This window comes from Guillardia theta, assembly GCF_000315625.1.
Source record: "Guillardia theta CCMP2712 unplaced genomic scaffold GUITHscaffold_2, whole genome shotgun sequence".
NCBI classification, from domain to species: domain Eukaryota; class Cryptophyceae; order Pyrenomonadales; family Geminigeraceae; genus Guillardia; species Guillardia theta.
Genome location: NW_005434672.1, coordinates 128,855 through 142,953, shown reverse-complemented (window position 1 = coordinate 142,953; position 14,099 = coordinate 128,855). Strand labels below are relative to the sequence as shown.

General features: G+C 50.8%; 5 protein-coding genes across 5 annotated transcripts; 3 read left to right on the top strand and 2 right to left on the bottom strand.

Annotated features, from left to right (window-relative positions):
• Positions 1-373: 373 nt before the first annotated feature.
• GUITHDRAFT_63240 (hypothetical protein) lies at positions 374-1,203 on the bottom strand (the record flags this gene model as incomplete). The annotated part of the gene is made up of 2 exons (XM_005841637.1): positions 374-671; positions 851-1,203. The coding sequence occupies 2 exons, from the start codon at positions 1,201-1,203 to the stop codon at positions 374-376; spliced, it is 651 nt and encodes a 216-aa protein (XP_005841694.1).
• A 977-nt stretch (positions 1,204-2,180) lies between these two features.
• GUITHDRAFT_131754 (hypothetical protein) lies at positions 2,181-2,908 on the top strand (the record flags this gene model as incomplete). Its single annotated transcript, XM_005841636.1, has 4 exons — positions 2,181-2,216; positions 2,414-2,455; positions 2,566-2,709; positions 2,753-2,908. The coding sequence occupies 4 exons, from the start codon at positions 2,181-2,183 to the stop codon at positions 2,906-2,908; spliced, it is 378 nt and encodes a 125-aa protein (XP_005841693.1).
• Positions 2,909-5,388: 2,480 nt separating this feature from the next.
• On the top strand, positions 5,389-7,020 carry GUITHDRAFT_57099 (hypothetical protein; the record flags this gene model as incomplete). The annotated part of the gene is made up of 3 exons (XM_005841635.1): positions 5,389-5,743; positions 6,449-6,533; positions 6,852-7,020. Coding segments are annotated over 3 exons (609 nt in total), but the record flags the coding sequence as incomplete, so codon positions are not given.
• Positions 7,021-7,629: 609 nt separating this feature from the next.
• Positions 7,630-8,437, bottom strand: GUITHDRAFT_149834 (hypothetical protein). Its single transcript, XM_005841634.1, has 4 exons — positions 8,300-8,437; positions 8,032-8,252; positions 7,831-7,981; positions 7,630-7,785 (listed from the first exon to the last, which is right to left on the bottom strand). Exons 1-4 carry the CDS (start codon positions 8,420-8,422, stop codon positions 7,690-7,692), a joined length of 591 nt encoding a protein of 196 aa, XP_005841691.1. The 5' UTR covers positions 8,423-8,437; the 3' UTR covers positions 7,630-7,689.
• Positions 8,438-11,442: 3,005 nt separating this feature from the next.
• GUITHDRAFT_131751 (hypothetical protein) lies at positions 11,443-12,522 on the top strand (the record flags this gene model as incomplete). Its single annotated transcript, XM_005841633.1, has 1 exon — positions 11,443-12,522. One exon carries the CDS (start codon positions 11,443-11,445, stop codon positions 12,520-12,522), a length of 1,080 nt encoding a protein of 359 aa, XP_005841690.1.
• Between the last annotated feature and the right edge of the window lie 1,577 nt (positions 12,523-14,099).

Genomic DNA, 14,099 nt, shown 5'->3' with positions numbered 1-14,099 from the left:
TCATCATCATGATCACCACCACCACCACCACCACCAATACCACCATGATCATCATCATCATCATCATCATCATCATCGTCATCATTGTTTTATTGTGACAATCTTGTGTTTTCCTTGAGTCCATGTTCTTTCTTGCCAATAGCTTTGTAATAATTGCATGCAGGATGGACGGATCTTGAGGAAGTCAAACTCCATTTTAAAGGAATCGTAGACACAAGTATAACGTGATGATTTATTGCATGCATACAGAAAGAGAAAAAGAAGAACATAGAAAAGGCAACAAGCAAAAAAGTGAAACACAGGCAGAAAAACCGAGTGTGTATAGTGTGAAAATCAGAAGGGTTGTGCTGTCAAAATTGCTGTGAAAACAACTTCAAGCCTTCAAAATATAAACGATGAGAAACTCGGGAAGAGCAGCCGCGTCATTGTACACGACCAGCTCGTCATAGTTAAGGTTCGGGCCAACCTCACCCACCACGGAATCATATCCGCGAGGGGGGAGCAGTCGCTCGTCAAGGATCTCTGCTTCAATGGTCTTGAAAACTTTTCCTGCTGCGACGCTGGCAACGAGCATACACCTCCACGCGTGTCCTCTTCTCTCCCTCTCCGACCCCTCCGCATAGTCGTTGCTCTTGCCCGATGTCGCTGAGAAATATATCCCGTTGCCGTATCTGTGCGAAGAATGTCAGGGAATCTTCAACTTGCACCAGAACCTCACTCCATTATCCCTACACAAAGATTGCTTGTTTTCCCCTCCTCTCCCACCAGAACCCCAACTCCATCAATCCAGCAAAACAGAATCCCAACCGCACAATCATCGGCACTGACAACATAAAGGGTTTCATATCACCTCAGCCTCCTGAGAGAGATGTTCGGTCCATTCCCAGCAAATCTCTTCGAGAAACCCGATGACAGGATGTTACAAACTCGGCATGTCTTCGACTCACATGGAGGAGCCCCAAGGTCTATGCCGAAGTCGCACTCAATGCTCGTCCCGTGAAACCTTCTCCGCACATTCCCGACTGACAGCGCGTACCTATCGAACCTCTCCTTCACGTGGGGGGAAGGAACGACTTGATACACTCGCTGCACTCGAGGCTCTCCGGGCTTCTTCCATGCCCTCAGGAACTGATTGATCACATCTTCCCTCTCCTGAGACTGTCTCGTCAGTAGCAAGCAGCTGTAGTCTCCTGTCGCGCCCATGAAGCATCGTTCCACGTCGTCACGTGGAGGAGGCAGTAGCATCCTCGAGCTCGCTCTCTCCTGGTGGTCTGAGCTACAGAAACCGTAGCTTCCTGCTTCGTTGGAGCATCCTGGCAGCCCGCATCGCGTCCTTCTGTTCCCTGGGTACCCCCAAGGACCTTGAGGCCGAGCAACCTCGAGGGCCCGGAGCTCGTCAGCCTCTCGCTGGCGCTGCTCGGCCCTCCTCAGCTCTTTTGAGTGCAGCCGCTGAGCCAGGATCCTGTCATTCTCCTCTTGGCACGCCATCATCTGCTCCCGCAGCACGTTTGCAGCGTAGAGAGCGTTCAGCCCCACTGATGAACAGCCTTAGAACAGGGCAGCAAGAGCATGTTCGAGCAAGTCAGCCGCACCTGTTAGCTCAAAGATATCTCTGCTGCGAAGAAACTCGTTGTAGCAAGCAGTCACATGCTCTGCAGTCCCCTGGACACACATTCAATTCCCTCACTCCTTCTCGATGGAACTAACGAACCTTTCCCTGCATCGCAATTTCATGCAGAGATCGGATCTTCACCTCGTGGTTATACAACTCTCCATCCACGATGTCTTCTACTACTCGCGCGCTCACGTACAAGGGAGCTGCTTGCATGCTTGGTGGAGGAGCCTGATCGTTGGCAGCAACGACCAACAGAGGGGAGGAGGGGAAAACGTGGAAGGCAAGGGGAAGGAGAGGGGATGGAGACGGCAGAGGCTGGCGGGAGGAGCGGGGGCGAGCGGGTTGAGAGGTCAGAGCGGTACTGTAGCCAGCCAACCAGCAGCACGCAGCATTTCGTACTTGTGCTGAATGCGAAATATTGTTTCAAAAATTGAAAAGTTTAGATGATATTTCAATTTTGTAACACAAGACCCAATTCTACCAACGAAACCCGCCTTCGGCTGCATCAGTTCACCCTACCCCTCCTTTTCTAGGGATTTCCACCCCCTCCTACTTCAGCGCCGCCATGGCATACGACTACCTCGTCGTCGTCGACTTCCAGGTGTGTTAGATGTAACAGCATGCGCATGCTGTTCTGGCAGCCTGATGATCAAGCTACCTTCTCATCTCTTCCGATCTTCACGTGATTAATGGCATCTGCTGCTTGATCCAACAGCCTTCGCCCTCCCCTCCTGCTCCTTCTCTTGCTGCCCTTCATCATTCGTGTTGGATTTTTCAATGTGAGCCTCTGCATGCCAGGTGTCGCAGACCAAACAGATTGCGGACGCCAATGAGCAAGAGGTGAGGAGAGAGGAACACGCGCCGACTTTGACGGTGATGGTGCTCGTTCGGTCTAATTCGTCCTGCATTGCTAGATCTTTGAGTTCTCCTGGGTCGTCGTGGACGTGCAGGGCCGTCAAGTAGTTGATGGCGTTCAGTTGTTTGTGCGGCCTACCATGTGCGAGGACGCAGCACTGGAATACATCGCGAGCTCGCGGGGAGACGATGCGGCGAGAGTCGTGCGCGAGTCAAAAGGCCTGCAGCATGCAGTACAGGTTGACCACGAGCATTCTTGTGCTGCCTGACGGATGGAGGCAGGAATTCAACGACTACTTGTACCGAAGCTTCATGGCAACCAACAAAGATTTCTGCCTCACTTCCTTCGGTCAAGCTCCGATCAAGCGATGGCTATGGGGTAAGCAGGAGCTTGAGGCTTGTCACAGAGATGGAGGAGGATCGGGTTGGGGCTGGTGACGGGCGATGAACAGCCCTCATGATGGATTGAGAATGGAGCGGGGAAGGGGCAGGGAAGGGGATTGGAGACGGGCAGGGGAAGGGATCATCGATATAACGCCTGGTGGGGTTGGGAATGAAAGGGAGGTTGGGAGTGGGTTTGCTGCAGGAGGCTCGTGGAAGCAGGAGGAAGGGGTTGATCAGAGGGGCTGGTAGATGGGTTGCAGGGAGGCACGAGCTGGAGAGCAGAGACCAAGTTGTTGGGTTGGAGGCAGGATTGGAGATCTGTATTGGGGGAGGGAAGGGAGGCCGGGGGGCGAGGGGAAGGGCAATAAGGTGTCGTTGAGAAATATGGTGACGAAGAGGGAAAGGGTCTGGCTGTGCAAATTGAACCGAGATGGGGAGGAGAAGCAGGACAGGAGCTGAATAGGAAGGAATGCGGAGGAGCAAGGGACGGGTCAGGGGATCCTGAAGATGGTTGGGTCGGCATGCAGGGAAGGGAGGTGGGGGAGGAAAAAAATAAGAAAGAAAGGGAAGACGATCGACATGAGGACGAGCTTGAGCATGGGAGTCAGCCATACTCCGAGCAGAGCTGTTATCCGAAGCAGCAAAGATGGATGAAGAATGACCTCACCATGCTCCCTGCCTCCGAACCTCGCTTCCTTTGCTTTTCCACCCTGATAATTCGTTGTTCATCACAGTTGACGCGAAGAGAAAAGGAGTCAAACTCGTGGCCCACTATTCCAAGTTTATCAATGTTGAAGACGAGTTTCAGCATACGTACCCTCGTCTTGCCAAGCTCGGGGCACCCTCCCTGCTCAGCATGGCCGAAAGACTTGATGTCCATCTGGAATCCTCCCAGAAGGTGAACTATTCAAAATACTTTAGATTTAGGGTCGTTGTGTCCTTTCCGTTGATTTCTTCCTTGTTTGAGTCATTCCCTAGTCCCAGTGCCTCAACTCTATTGAGCTTCTCGTGACCTTGTTTGACAATTTTCTTTCCTACAGGATAGTTTGCAAATTTGCCGTTCTGTATCAAATATTTGCATAAAGATGCTCGAGGATGGCGCAACTTTTACAAACTCAATCAAAATTGCAGATGATTATGATGGACTGCAGGATGAAATGTTTCAAGGTGATACCTTTGAAGCAAACTTCCTTCGTTTGTGCACCTCCTGAATATCCTCTGACGTCAAAGAATGCTTCCATTTTGTGATGATCTATTGCCTTGATGTCTTGTCCATGATTTCCAACAGAGCAAACATGTAATTTGTGTTCGTCGATGTGATTGTATTTCTACCTCAGGTTTGCACGATGACGGGGATCACAAGCAGCATAGATCTTCACCTCCACGAAGTCGCAGAAACCGAGAGGATGATGACGATGATGACGATGATGACGGAAGACAAAGAAGAGATCGGGCAAGAGATCATATCGATGAGCGATCAGATGCCCAGTCAAGAGGAAGAGAAGTTGAAAGAAGCCATGGGCGAGGCACACATGAAAGTGATCAAAGGAGTCGCAGCCCAGAAACGGTAGCTGCAACCTGCCATTAATGGTTTCTAACTTTTCTCACTCGTTTTCTCTTCGTTTTCTCCTCGTCGTCTCTCTCTCATGATCTCGCCCTCTCCTGTCTTCATCCTCACCTTTCACCCTCTGTGGCCTCTACGTGGTGTCAACAGCTCGCTCGTCGAGACCGAGGCAAAGGCTCGCTCGTGGTGAAATGCCGTGGTCTCCCCTACTCTGCGTCCGTCGAAGATGTCAAACGATTTTTCTCTGGGATCTCAGTGGAAGACGAGGACATCGTTATCTGCCTTGGGAGGGATGGAAGACCCAGGTTGACCTCCCTTCCTCCAACCTCTTAGCAAACTCGTCCGTCTCGTTTTAGTCATACTTGTATCTTTATGTTGGCACGTCTTTTTCTCTCGCCCTCGTTTCTTCTTATGCTTGCTCATCTTGACTTGTGAATTGTTCTCCTTCTCTGTCCTTCTATCGCGTTCCTCCCCCCCACCTTTCTTTCCTCTTCATATCTTTCGCATGTTGTCATTATCCTCGCTGCTCATGTTCTCTTTCAGCGGCGACGCTTTTGTCAAGTTTGTGAGTGGAGGAGACATGGCGTCCGCTCTCGAAAGGGACCGCTCGATGATGGGCCGAAGATATGTGAGTGAAGATGCGGCAGGAGGATGTGGAGGAAGGGAGGTGCTAGGAGGGAAATGCAAGAGTTGGAGGAAAGGGCAAACAGGTTCCTGCCTGGGAGGAAATATCCCTGACAAGAGGAAACAGGTGGAGGTGTATGCAAGTTCGCAGGCAGAGATGGACATGGCGAGAAGTCAAACCAGCCCGGAGAAGATCTTTGAAAGCATCGAGCCAGACTGCAACGGTGCGAAGGAGAGACCATAATGGGAGGGAAAGAAAGGAGGCAAGGGAGGGGGGTAGGGTGATGGGGGATAACGTTGGTAAGGGGATGTGAGACAATGGCAGAAACTAACGATAGAGGCAGCTATTGTCAGGATGAGAGGTCTGCCATTCAGTGTTAGGGAGGAGGACATCCGAGAATTCTTTTCCGGGCTCCTCGTTCGTCCACATGGGATCTTCTTCACTTCTTCAAGGGATGGAAGGCCAACTGGGGAAGCGTTTGTCATCTTCGAGAGGGACGATGAGGGTGAAAAAGCGCTTTCCTTGGACCGCAAGCACATGGGAACTCGTTACGTCGAAGTTTTCAAGTCCAACAAACCAGACCTGGTCCGCTTGTGTGCGGGCTGCGTTCCTGCAGTTGCCCCTTCCATGCCTCCTTCCCTTCCTCCTTCTCTTCCTCCTCATCCTCATCCTCATTCTCATCCTATGCCTGGCTCTCTTGGTGGGCAGGAACTTCGCAGAAGGGAAGCGTCGCCTCGATCAGATGGAGGATACAAACGAAGATTGAGGGAAGAAGGGATGCTAAGGAGAGACGACGGAATGCTCAGGAGAGACGACGGGATGCTCAGGAGAGACGACGTAATGCTCAGGAGAGACGACGGGATGCTCAGGAGAGACGACGTAATGCTCAGGAGAGACGACGTAATGCTCAGGAGAGACGACGTAATGCTCAGGAGAGACGACGGGATGCTCAGGAGAGACGACGGAATGCTCAGGAGAGACGACGGAATGCTCAGGAGAGACGACGGAATGCTCAGGAGAGACGACGGAATGCTCAGGAGAGAGGAGGGGATGCTCAGGAGAGACGACGGAATGCTCAGGAGAGACGACGGAATGCTCAGGAGAGAGGAGGGGATCATCACGACGGAGGACGGTATGCTTGTGCGTGCAGATTTGATTGGAGCGCGAGAAGGAGGGATGATGACGAGACCCGATGTCATGCCGCGAAGGGAGGAAGAGCTTAGGAGGAGAGAACCCATTCCTCCCAGGGAGGAGATGCTGCAAAGGAGAGGCACACGAGGAAACGAGATGCTGATGAGGGAGGACATGATGCGCACGCAAGGAGGGATGAGCAGGAGAGAGGAGGAGATGCGTGTACCTGGGAGGGTTGAATGGAGAGAGGGGCGGGACATGTCGGCAAGAGGAGCCGCAAAAGACCTGGTGGTGAAGGTGAGGGGGCTGCCTTACAGCGCCAAGGAAGCAGACGTCTTTGATTTCTTCTGCTCCTCCAAGTGAGACCATACTTCCTCCCCGTCTCTCCTGGCCGTCTCAGCTCCTGATAGATCTCTTGCTTTTTGCTCCCACATACCCAACCTCCCTGCCCCTCCCTCCCCCTCCCTGCCTCGAGATATTGCTGTCATCCTCTGATCTCTTGCTGTCACCCTCTGATCTCTTACTGTCACCCTCTGATCTCTTACTGTCACCCTCTGATCTCTTACTGTCACCCTCTGATCTCTTACTGTCACCCTCTGATCTCTTACTGTCACCCTCTGATCTCTTACTGTCACCCTCTGATCTCTTACTGTCACCCTCTGATCTCTTCCTGTCAGCGTCAGGCCGAGTGGCGTGAACCTTATTCAGAACGCGCGAGGGGAGAGCAGCGGGGATGCATACGTGGAGCTTGGGAGCGAGGAGGAAGTCATGCGCGCGCTCGCTCTCCATCGTTCCAACTTCGGCCATCGATACCTCGAGATCTTCAGGACCAGCCGAGCTGAAGTCCAGGACAACCTGAGGGGTGGGGTGAGGGAAGTTCCCCCGGTCCTAGAGAGACCGCCAGACCGGAGGCCCGTGGCCTCTTCCTCGACCCTCCGGCTTCGTGGCCTTCCGTTCCATGTGGGGAACAAGGAAATTGTCAGCTTCTTTCGCGGGTTTCAACTTCTTCCAGAGCTCATTCAGGTGGTCGTGACTTCACTTGGACTCCCGTCTCGCGCGTCTTGACTTGTGCTGTCGTTTCTTTGTAGTTGAAGAATCATTCCCTTGCTCTCCTCCCTCTTGACTTGTTGTATCTTGTTTGTTGTGACTGTGCTCACCACCACCTGTTCTTCCGCACTTATGTTCTAATTTTCTGCTCAGCTTGGCCTAAAACCCGACGGAAGAACCTCAGGAGAGGCGTGGGTGACCTTCACCTCCTCAACAGAAGCTCAGCGTGCGATGCGATCCATGGATAGACAGCTCATGGGGAACCGCTACGTCGAGATCTTTCCTGCATGATGTGCTGATGCAAGACAGGAAAATACAACCAAGTCTTCCAACACCTACCGAGGAGTAATGCTGTGCCTCTCATGATCACTGCAACTTGGAAGCTGTTCAGTTTACTCATGACGATCTAAGAAAAGTGAGATCATTTAATCAAAGCCTAGTTACTTTCCTCTGCTTGTCTCACCCATCTTAGCTTAGATACACCCAATACTCAACCTTCTTCTCCTTCACTGTCCGTACCTCCCCTCGGGATGCATAGTTAGTCCAAACAGGAGCAGAAAGTCCCTGTAGTGGGCGTCAGTCAGCAGCTGCTGCATCATACACGCTTACTGTCTCTAGCATCTCGTCTCCATCACGAAGCGCCTCGTCCGAGATCATGTTTCTCCTCCCTGGCGCAGGAATCCTTGCTGTCTTGGATTGAACTTGCAGATCAGCTTGATCAGTCTTCATCATCACGGTGTCTCGCAGCGAAACGCCAGCCCTGCACAAGGCACATCATTCCCAAACGCAATGAGAGCGCATGCGCAGCACTTAGAAGCGATCGTGTTGAGAAGATCTCCTGGAAGTGCATCCCCTTGGGCAACCACCTCGCCGTCCTTAACGAAGTAAATAGTAATCGCCTTCCTCACTCCCTTCATCCACGGATCTTGAGACAGGCCGTCTGGTCCTGCAGGAGGAAGATCTTCATTGGCCAGCGCATTCTGAAACGCCTTGGCTACTCCATCGAACAAACCCATCCTGATGGCTGATCTCTGCCTGCAAGTCAGGGGTCTCGTCACAGAGGAGAGCGCAGGAGCACCTGAGACCTGAGTCGGCATGCGTGCTGCTGTGGTCTGCATGCTGGAGCCATCGGGCTAGGGGAGATGAAGGCGTCGGCACATGCCAACAAGCACCCTGCCACTATCAGCATTCGTCGTGCCATGGCCTTACGTAAAAGATCTGATGCCTGACAACTAACCCACCTACCCCTATCTACGTTTGTAAGATTATCACCCTACCCTAATTGTATTGCATCAAAATGAGTTTTCATGACCCGTCCATGATTAACCCACCCCTTTTTTTCCTCCCCCTAAAACGTAAATGTCCGCTTGCCTGCAGTCAGGTTGCTTCTCCTCCTCGTCTCCCTCCCTCCCGCAAGCACGGGGTCTCTCCGCTCGACAGCCAGCGGTCCGTGTGTGCTGTAGCCATGCCCTGAGGTTTTGACCCTCCTTCACACAACCAGTACGAAACTAAAAGAGCACAGCGTACCCAGCAGCCATGATCAGAATTTCACGGCTGTCTGTTTCACCACGCACGCAGTACACTGGACCTCTGAGATTCCGAAGTCCATCTGACATTGACGAGAGCCAAGACTAGAGTCTCGTCCTCTTTCTTCATGCACAGATAGCTCCTTCTTCAGAATGAACAGGACACAAGATCATCAGGGTCATTGTGTAGCAAGGAACGGAATGAAACCAAGATCAAAACAATCTTAGCAGATTATCCTATGGAGGCAACAAACTAACTGTGCAATAGACGTTTGGATCAAAAGCGTTGATTTTTGATCAAAAGTTCAACTTTGGCAGCCAGGGTGTACTCCGAGGCTGGATGCTAGGGACTCCGACTCGAAGTAGCAGATAACGGAGAAACAACCCGTGTTACGTACGTGCCAGTGGGTGAGAGGAGTAGAACTTCCGGAAATTGACTTGTATCAAGGGTCATACCATGTGTAGCTTCTTTTATAGTCCTGACTCTCAAGGAATAGACCAATCTTATGCTTGCCCCTTGGACCTCACAGGATTTCTTGACGTAGCTGCTTCCTTGTCACTGAGGCAACACAGTAGCAATCCTTGTTCTTCTTCAGTGTCCTGGAATAGCTCGAGAATCGGTCATTCTTTGCTTGCTAGCATCGCCCTTCATATCGATGAGAGGACTTGGCCTATCAGCCTACGTTATCAAGTTGAGTTGTCTGTCGTAGCTTGTCCCGGTGACCGGCGGTGACCGGTGAGCAGGGACTCTAAATGAAGCTAACGCCCGTCACAACCGGCGTAGAGTCCAGCGAAGTTCGGAGGGCACGGGCAGCGGCTGCTTGCCACCGACCCTGACCTACTCGCCGTTTGGCGTACGAGGACAATAAGGAGAGACGGTCGAGGAGCCGGACTCGAGGCTTGACCCTCCTGAGCCGGGACACTGTCGCAGTTGAACTCTGCCGGCGAACGAGCCTAGCCTAGTAGGAGGCTTCCAATCATGAGTTCACGAGTACCTCGGCGGCGAACGGATTCAGCCGAGATGCCGCACGGCCCGAGGCCGCGGGCCGGGCGGCCGGGCTGAAACTTGAAAGTCGCCGGCGGCCGGGCCCGGAGTCGGATTACGGGCCGTTACCCGGAGACCGTGGGGGACTCGGGGAGCCGCGGAAGGTGTCGCCGTCAGCTGGCGATACGTATAAGGGGGCGCCCGCAATCGTCGGAGTTGCGAACCTCTTCACGTCACCCGCTCAACGTGTCGCCGCCTTGCTCAAGGCGCAGGTGCTAATTATGTGGCCCACCTCCCCGCCATGGGCGCAGCTAGTTCCTATCAGAGTTCCTAAGAGTAGGTCCTACCAGAGGCATACTGGGGACACCTCCCATCCTCGAATAGAACTTTTGCCCCCTGCCAGACGTTTACTACAGGGGATGATTGCGCGAGATAAGTAAAACTTAGTGCCATGCGGATAGGATCTTTGACTAAAAATCGACCCAGTGAGGGTAGTTTTGCTCAAACTGAGGGGTGGTGGAGAGGTGATGGGTTATGAATTGGTGACCCAGTCATTGGTGATACGTTGCATCAGCAGTCTCGGAGCTCCTAAAGTCCGAGATGGCGTGTCGTGCATACGTGATATACTGAAATGAACGCCATGATGAAATGGAATATCCATCCAAGGAGACGAAGAGCGTCAGTCAGAAGGCCAAACGTTCCTGTATCTCGTCGCTTCGATATCTGAGCATGCCGCTCAAATCATGATCTAAAGAAGTCCGAAAAATATTTTCAAAAAAGAGAATAATGCGGACCACCCTACCAGTCTTTATTCTCTGATTTACCCTTATAACAAGGGGTACATTGCAGTGATGGCTTGTCCCATGCCTCTCTCCCCACTAGTCTGATTTCGACGGAACTACCCCTACCTACTCCTCATCAAAATACCCCACCCCCTCCAAATCGGTTGCCCACCCCTACTCCAAATCTGCAGCTTTGCTTCGTTTTCTGCCAGATTGACACGTATGATATGCCACCCCTGGATCCTAGTACCCCCTTTCAAGTATGACCCCCGTGAGAAATACCCTAAACCTTGTGAGTGATTGCAAAGGCCAACCTTCCGCTATCAGGGGTCTTACATTGGTATAGAAAGATGATAATATTTGACCGGGTAGCCTTCTCCTAGAGCATATGAGCATATAGCAGACAGCATGTATCACAACCTTCACCCCACCCCTGCTCCATGTGGCGTTAAAGCCCTCTAGGGTCTTTGCGTCCCTTCATTATTTTTAAACCTGACCTACCCCCCACTAAAACACCCCTACCAACCCCAGGCTCTTCATTCACCCCTGTAGCCTGGTACAGATCCAATTCATCACCCTACCCCTCTGGAGACCATGACCCTAGTTCCGAATCTAAAAAGTACCACCCTACCCTGGAGAATCCGACTACCCGACCCACCAAGTACATGCACCGTCCACCACCCTATTCGTCGGGGAGACAAATAGCGGGGAGTACTAATAGCTCCATCCCCTCAAGCCCCCTTCCGCTTCCTGCTCCCACGCTGTCTCAACGTACCTAGAGACCTTGCCCCTCACTCCTCCTCTTCTCCTCCCATCCTGCTACTATTTCTCCTTCTCTCCTCCCATCAATCAACAACAAGCTCTTCGGCCAACAAGATTGTGAACTCCTTACTGTAATTCACAAACATCGGCATATTCACATACCAAAATGCGCAGACCCTGCCAACCGCATGCAGTTCTGGAGCAAGAGCTCAGCATCTTGCTTCAGACGCAGAAACGAGTGGAAGAAAGTGCAGCAGCGATGATGAGAGGCTGTGAGCTTGACATGGCGCGGGAGATAAAGAACCGTGTCCGAACCATCAAAAACCGACTGGCAGCAAAGAAGTCTCGTGATCAAGCTAGAACATACGTGCAGAAGCTTGAAGGCAGCCTCGCCTCGATGGCTGCTCAAAATGAAGCTCTTGCTCAGCGACTTGCGATTGCCGAATCAGAAAACGAATCCCTCCGATCTGAAAACACAGTACTCAAGCGCAAAGTTCCCGGGTCACAAGATGAAGCAAGCACGGTTGACCTCGCCAAGAATATGCTCAAAAGCGGAACTGATGTCAGCGCAACTCACTCGTCGGCTCAGCCCATTCACCTCGCGGCTTTGTTTGGGATGGGCAGCAGCATTTCGGCACCGCCAGTTTGTGACATTGACAGCCAGGATGAACACGGTACGGGGAAAGGAGATCTCTCTCTCGTCTCTAAAGAGATCAAGGAACGTTTTGGTCTATCTATGTTCGATACCAACAAGAATAAGGACGACATCGAATGTCCTGATGCAGACCTCGGCTCTGAAGAATGGCGGAAAGAGAAGAGGAGGAGGCAGAATCGCGAAGCCCAGCGCAGGCACAGGGAAAGGCAGCTATGCCAGCAGAGCAGGGACATGCAACCAAAGTTTCAGTTCGATGGAGGCCTGCAGACTGCTCAGTGGCTTGCAATGAATACTTTGAAGCCTGAGATGGAGCTTGCGGAGTGGACTCAGGCTGGTGGCGTTGGCGGGGTCAGCCTCAGGCCTCATGACACTGTCGATGATCGAATCATCGGTCATGACTTTGGGATCTTGGCACCAGATCATCAGCACACGGCTGCTTCTCACCCTATCTTCGACATCAACACCTTCCCGGCTTCGCTGTCTCGATCTTCTTCAACCGGCAACCTGGCGCTCTCCCGCCAGTCGTCTTCTGGGAACCTGAGCAAAGAGGTTGAAGAAATGTGGCATGCCGTAGGCAGTTTTGATGATTGATACGGATGCCTCCCTACTATCGCGAACAACATACCCCCTTAATCAATAAAGAAACCTTAAAGTTGTCGCCCCCGTCATCTTCGCAATATCTGCGAGGATAATAGATTTGCTCTTCAAAAGAGCGAATGCTTATTTCATTGTCGTGCTTGCTATCTGTTTGTGTGTGTGTTTGCTCTAGAACATATTGTAGCGGCTTCTGTCATTCTTTATTGAAAATAAACAACGTAAAATTCTAAAAAAAAATTGCAAAGATAACCGATTACATCACACTGTATTTTCTACTTCAAGCTCTTCTCACATGCGGACAACAGGTATCTAATTCTTTTCTGTGATTAAATGCTGCAAACTTTGGAGTTTGTCAGTGTGGCAAATCCAAGTTTAATTTGAGACCCTGGGGAAATCCAGAAACAGATGTTCGAGGGGGAGGAAGTCCCAGGCGTGACAGTGTGACCATGAGCAGCAAACATCTCAGTGAGAAGACGATAACAGGACTGAGTATGCCGTCTTGCAGTACAGTCTTCATTCGTCTTTCATACACGACTTGATACACAATTTGATCAACAAATTACTTCTTTTCCCAAAATTTTTGACAATTATTACAAACCTGTGGAAAGACGCTTCACAGACGACCTTTGCTTCGTTCTCTCATTTTAGAGCTCACAACTTACTATGTATGGAAAAAAAAACAGAATGATGATGAATGTGTGAAATTTGAGAGAGCAACAAGCGCTTACAAGCTGTTGAATTGGAACTCCAACACCAATGGAATAACCAATAGATTTGATATGCTCAAGCAAAGCGAAAGACAGAAAGACCGTAAATCTAGTAGTGTTAAGAACAAAGCAATCTGGCGAAGATCTGCTAGCTGGTAAAGGTCAAATATTAGAACAAGTGTATGATAGAAGCGAACAGGGACTTCCAGGCATTGACGTCATAACAAAACACAATAATACAGATTGAAAGAGAAAATTAGAAGGAAGAACGGAGAAAAGATTGAAAGTGAGAAAGAAAAGGAAGTAGAGGAAAAACAAAAAGCAGGTGCATGGCAGATGGAAGCGAGAAGAACGGGAGAAGAAAGTATGAAGAAAGGGATAAAAAGAGCAAGGGAATGAGAAAGTTGAACATAAGAGGATTGAAGAAAGGAAGAAGGAAAAATACGATAGATCAATAAAATAATGGTGAAAGTAGAAAGAAGGGAAACAAGACGGAGAATACGGAACGCAAAAGACAAGGAGGGAAAGAGAAACAAGAGGGAAAAACAAAGCAAGAGAGGAAAGGAAGCATGAAGGACAGGACAAAGAACCAAGAATAAAGATTGAAGGGTAAAGAGCAGACAACCAGGACAACTGAGAACAAAGAAGTGCAGGGATCAGAAAAGGAGGATGAGCGGACATGAAAGGTCTTGTATGAATCAAAACACGGGAAATGAAAACCAAGACAGAAGAGGTAGGGAAGGGTTAACAACAAAGAGGATACAATAAGGAGGAACCTGCCATGGCAATTGCAAAGAAATACAATTAGAAACATGATAGATGGATTCATCAACCCAATCTTTCCTTATCACACACCTCAACAAG

Excerpts from the sequence above, each read along its gene's own strand:
- GUITHDRAFT_149834 (XM_005841634.1), bottom strand. The coding sequence starts at position 8,422 with ATGGCACGACGAATGCTGATAGTGGCAGGGTGCTTGTTGGCATGTGCC. Across the intron at positions 8,253-8,299 it reads CATGCCGACTCAGGTCTCAG|AGATCAGCCATCAGGATGGG; the intron begins GTGCTCCTGCGC and ends ACTTGCAGGCAG. Across the intron at positions 7,786-7,830 it reads GAGACGAGATGCTAGAGACA|GGACTTTCTGCTCCTGTTTG; the intron begins GTAAGCGTGTAT and ends CGCCCACTACAG.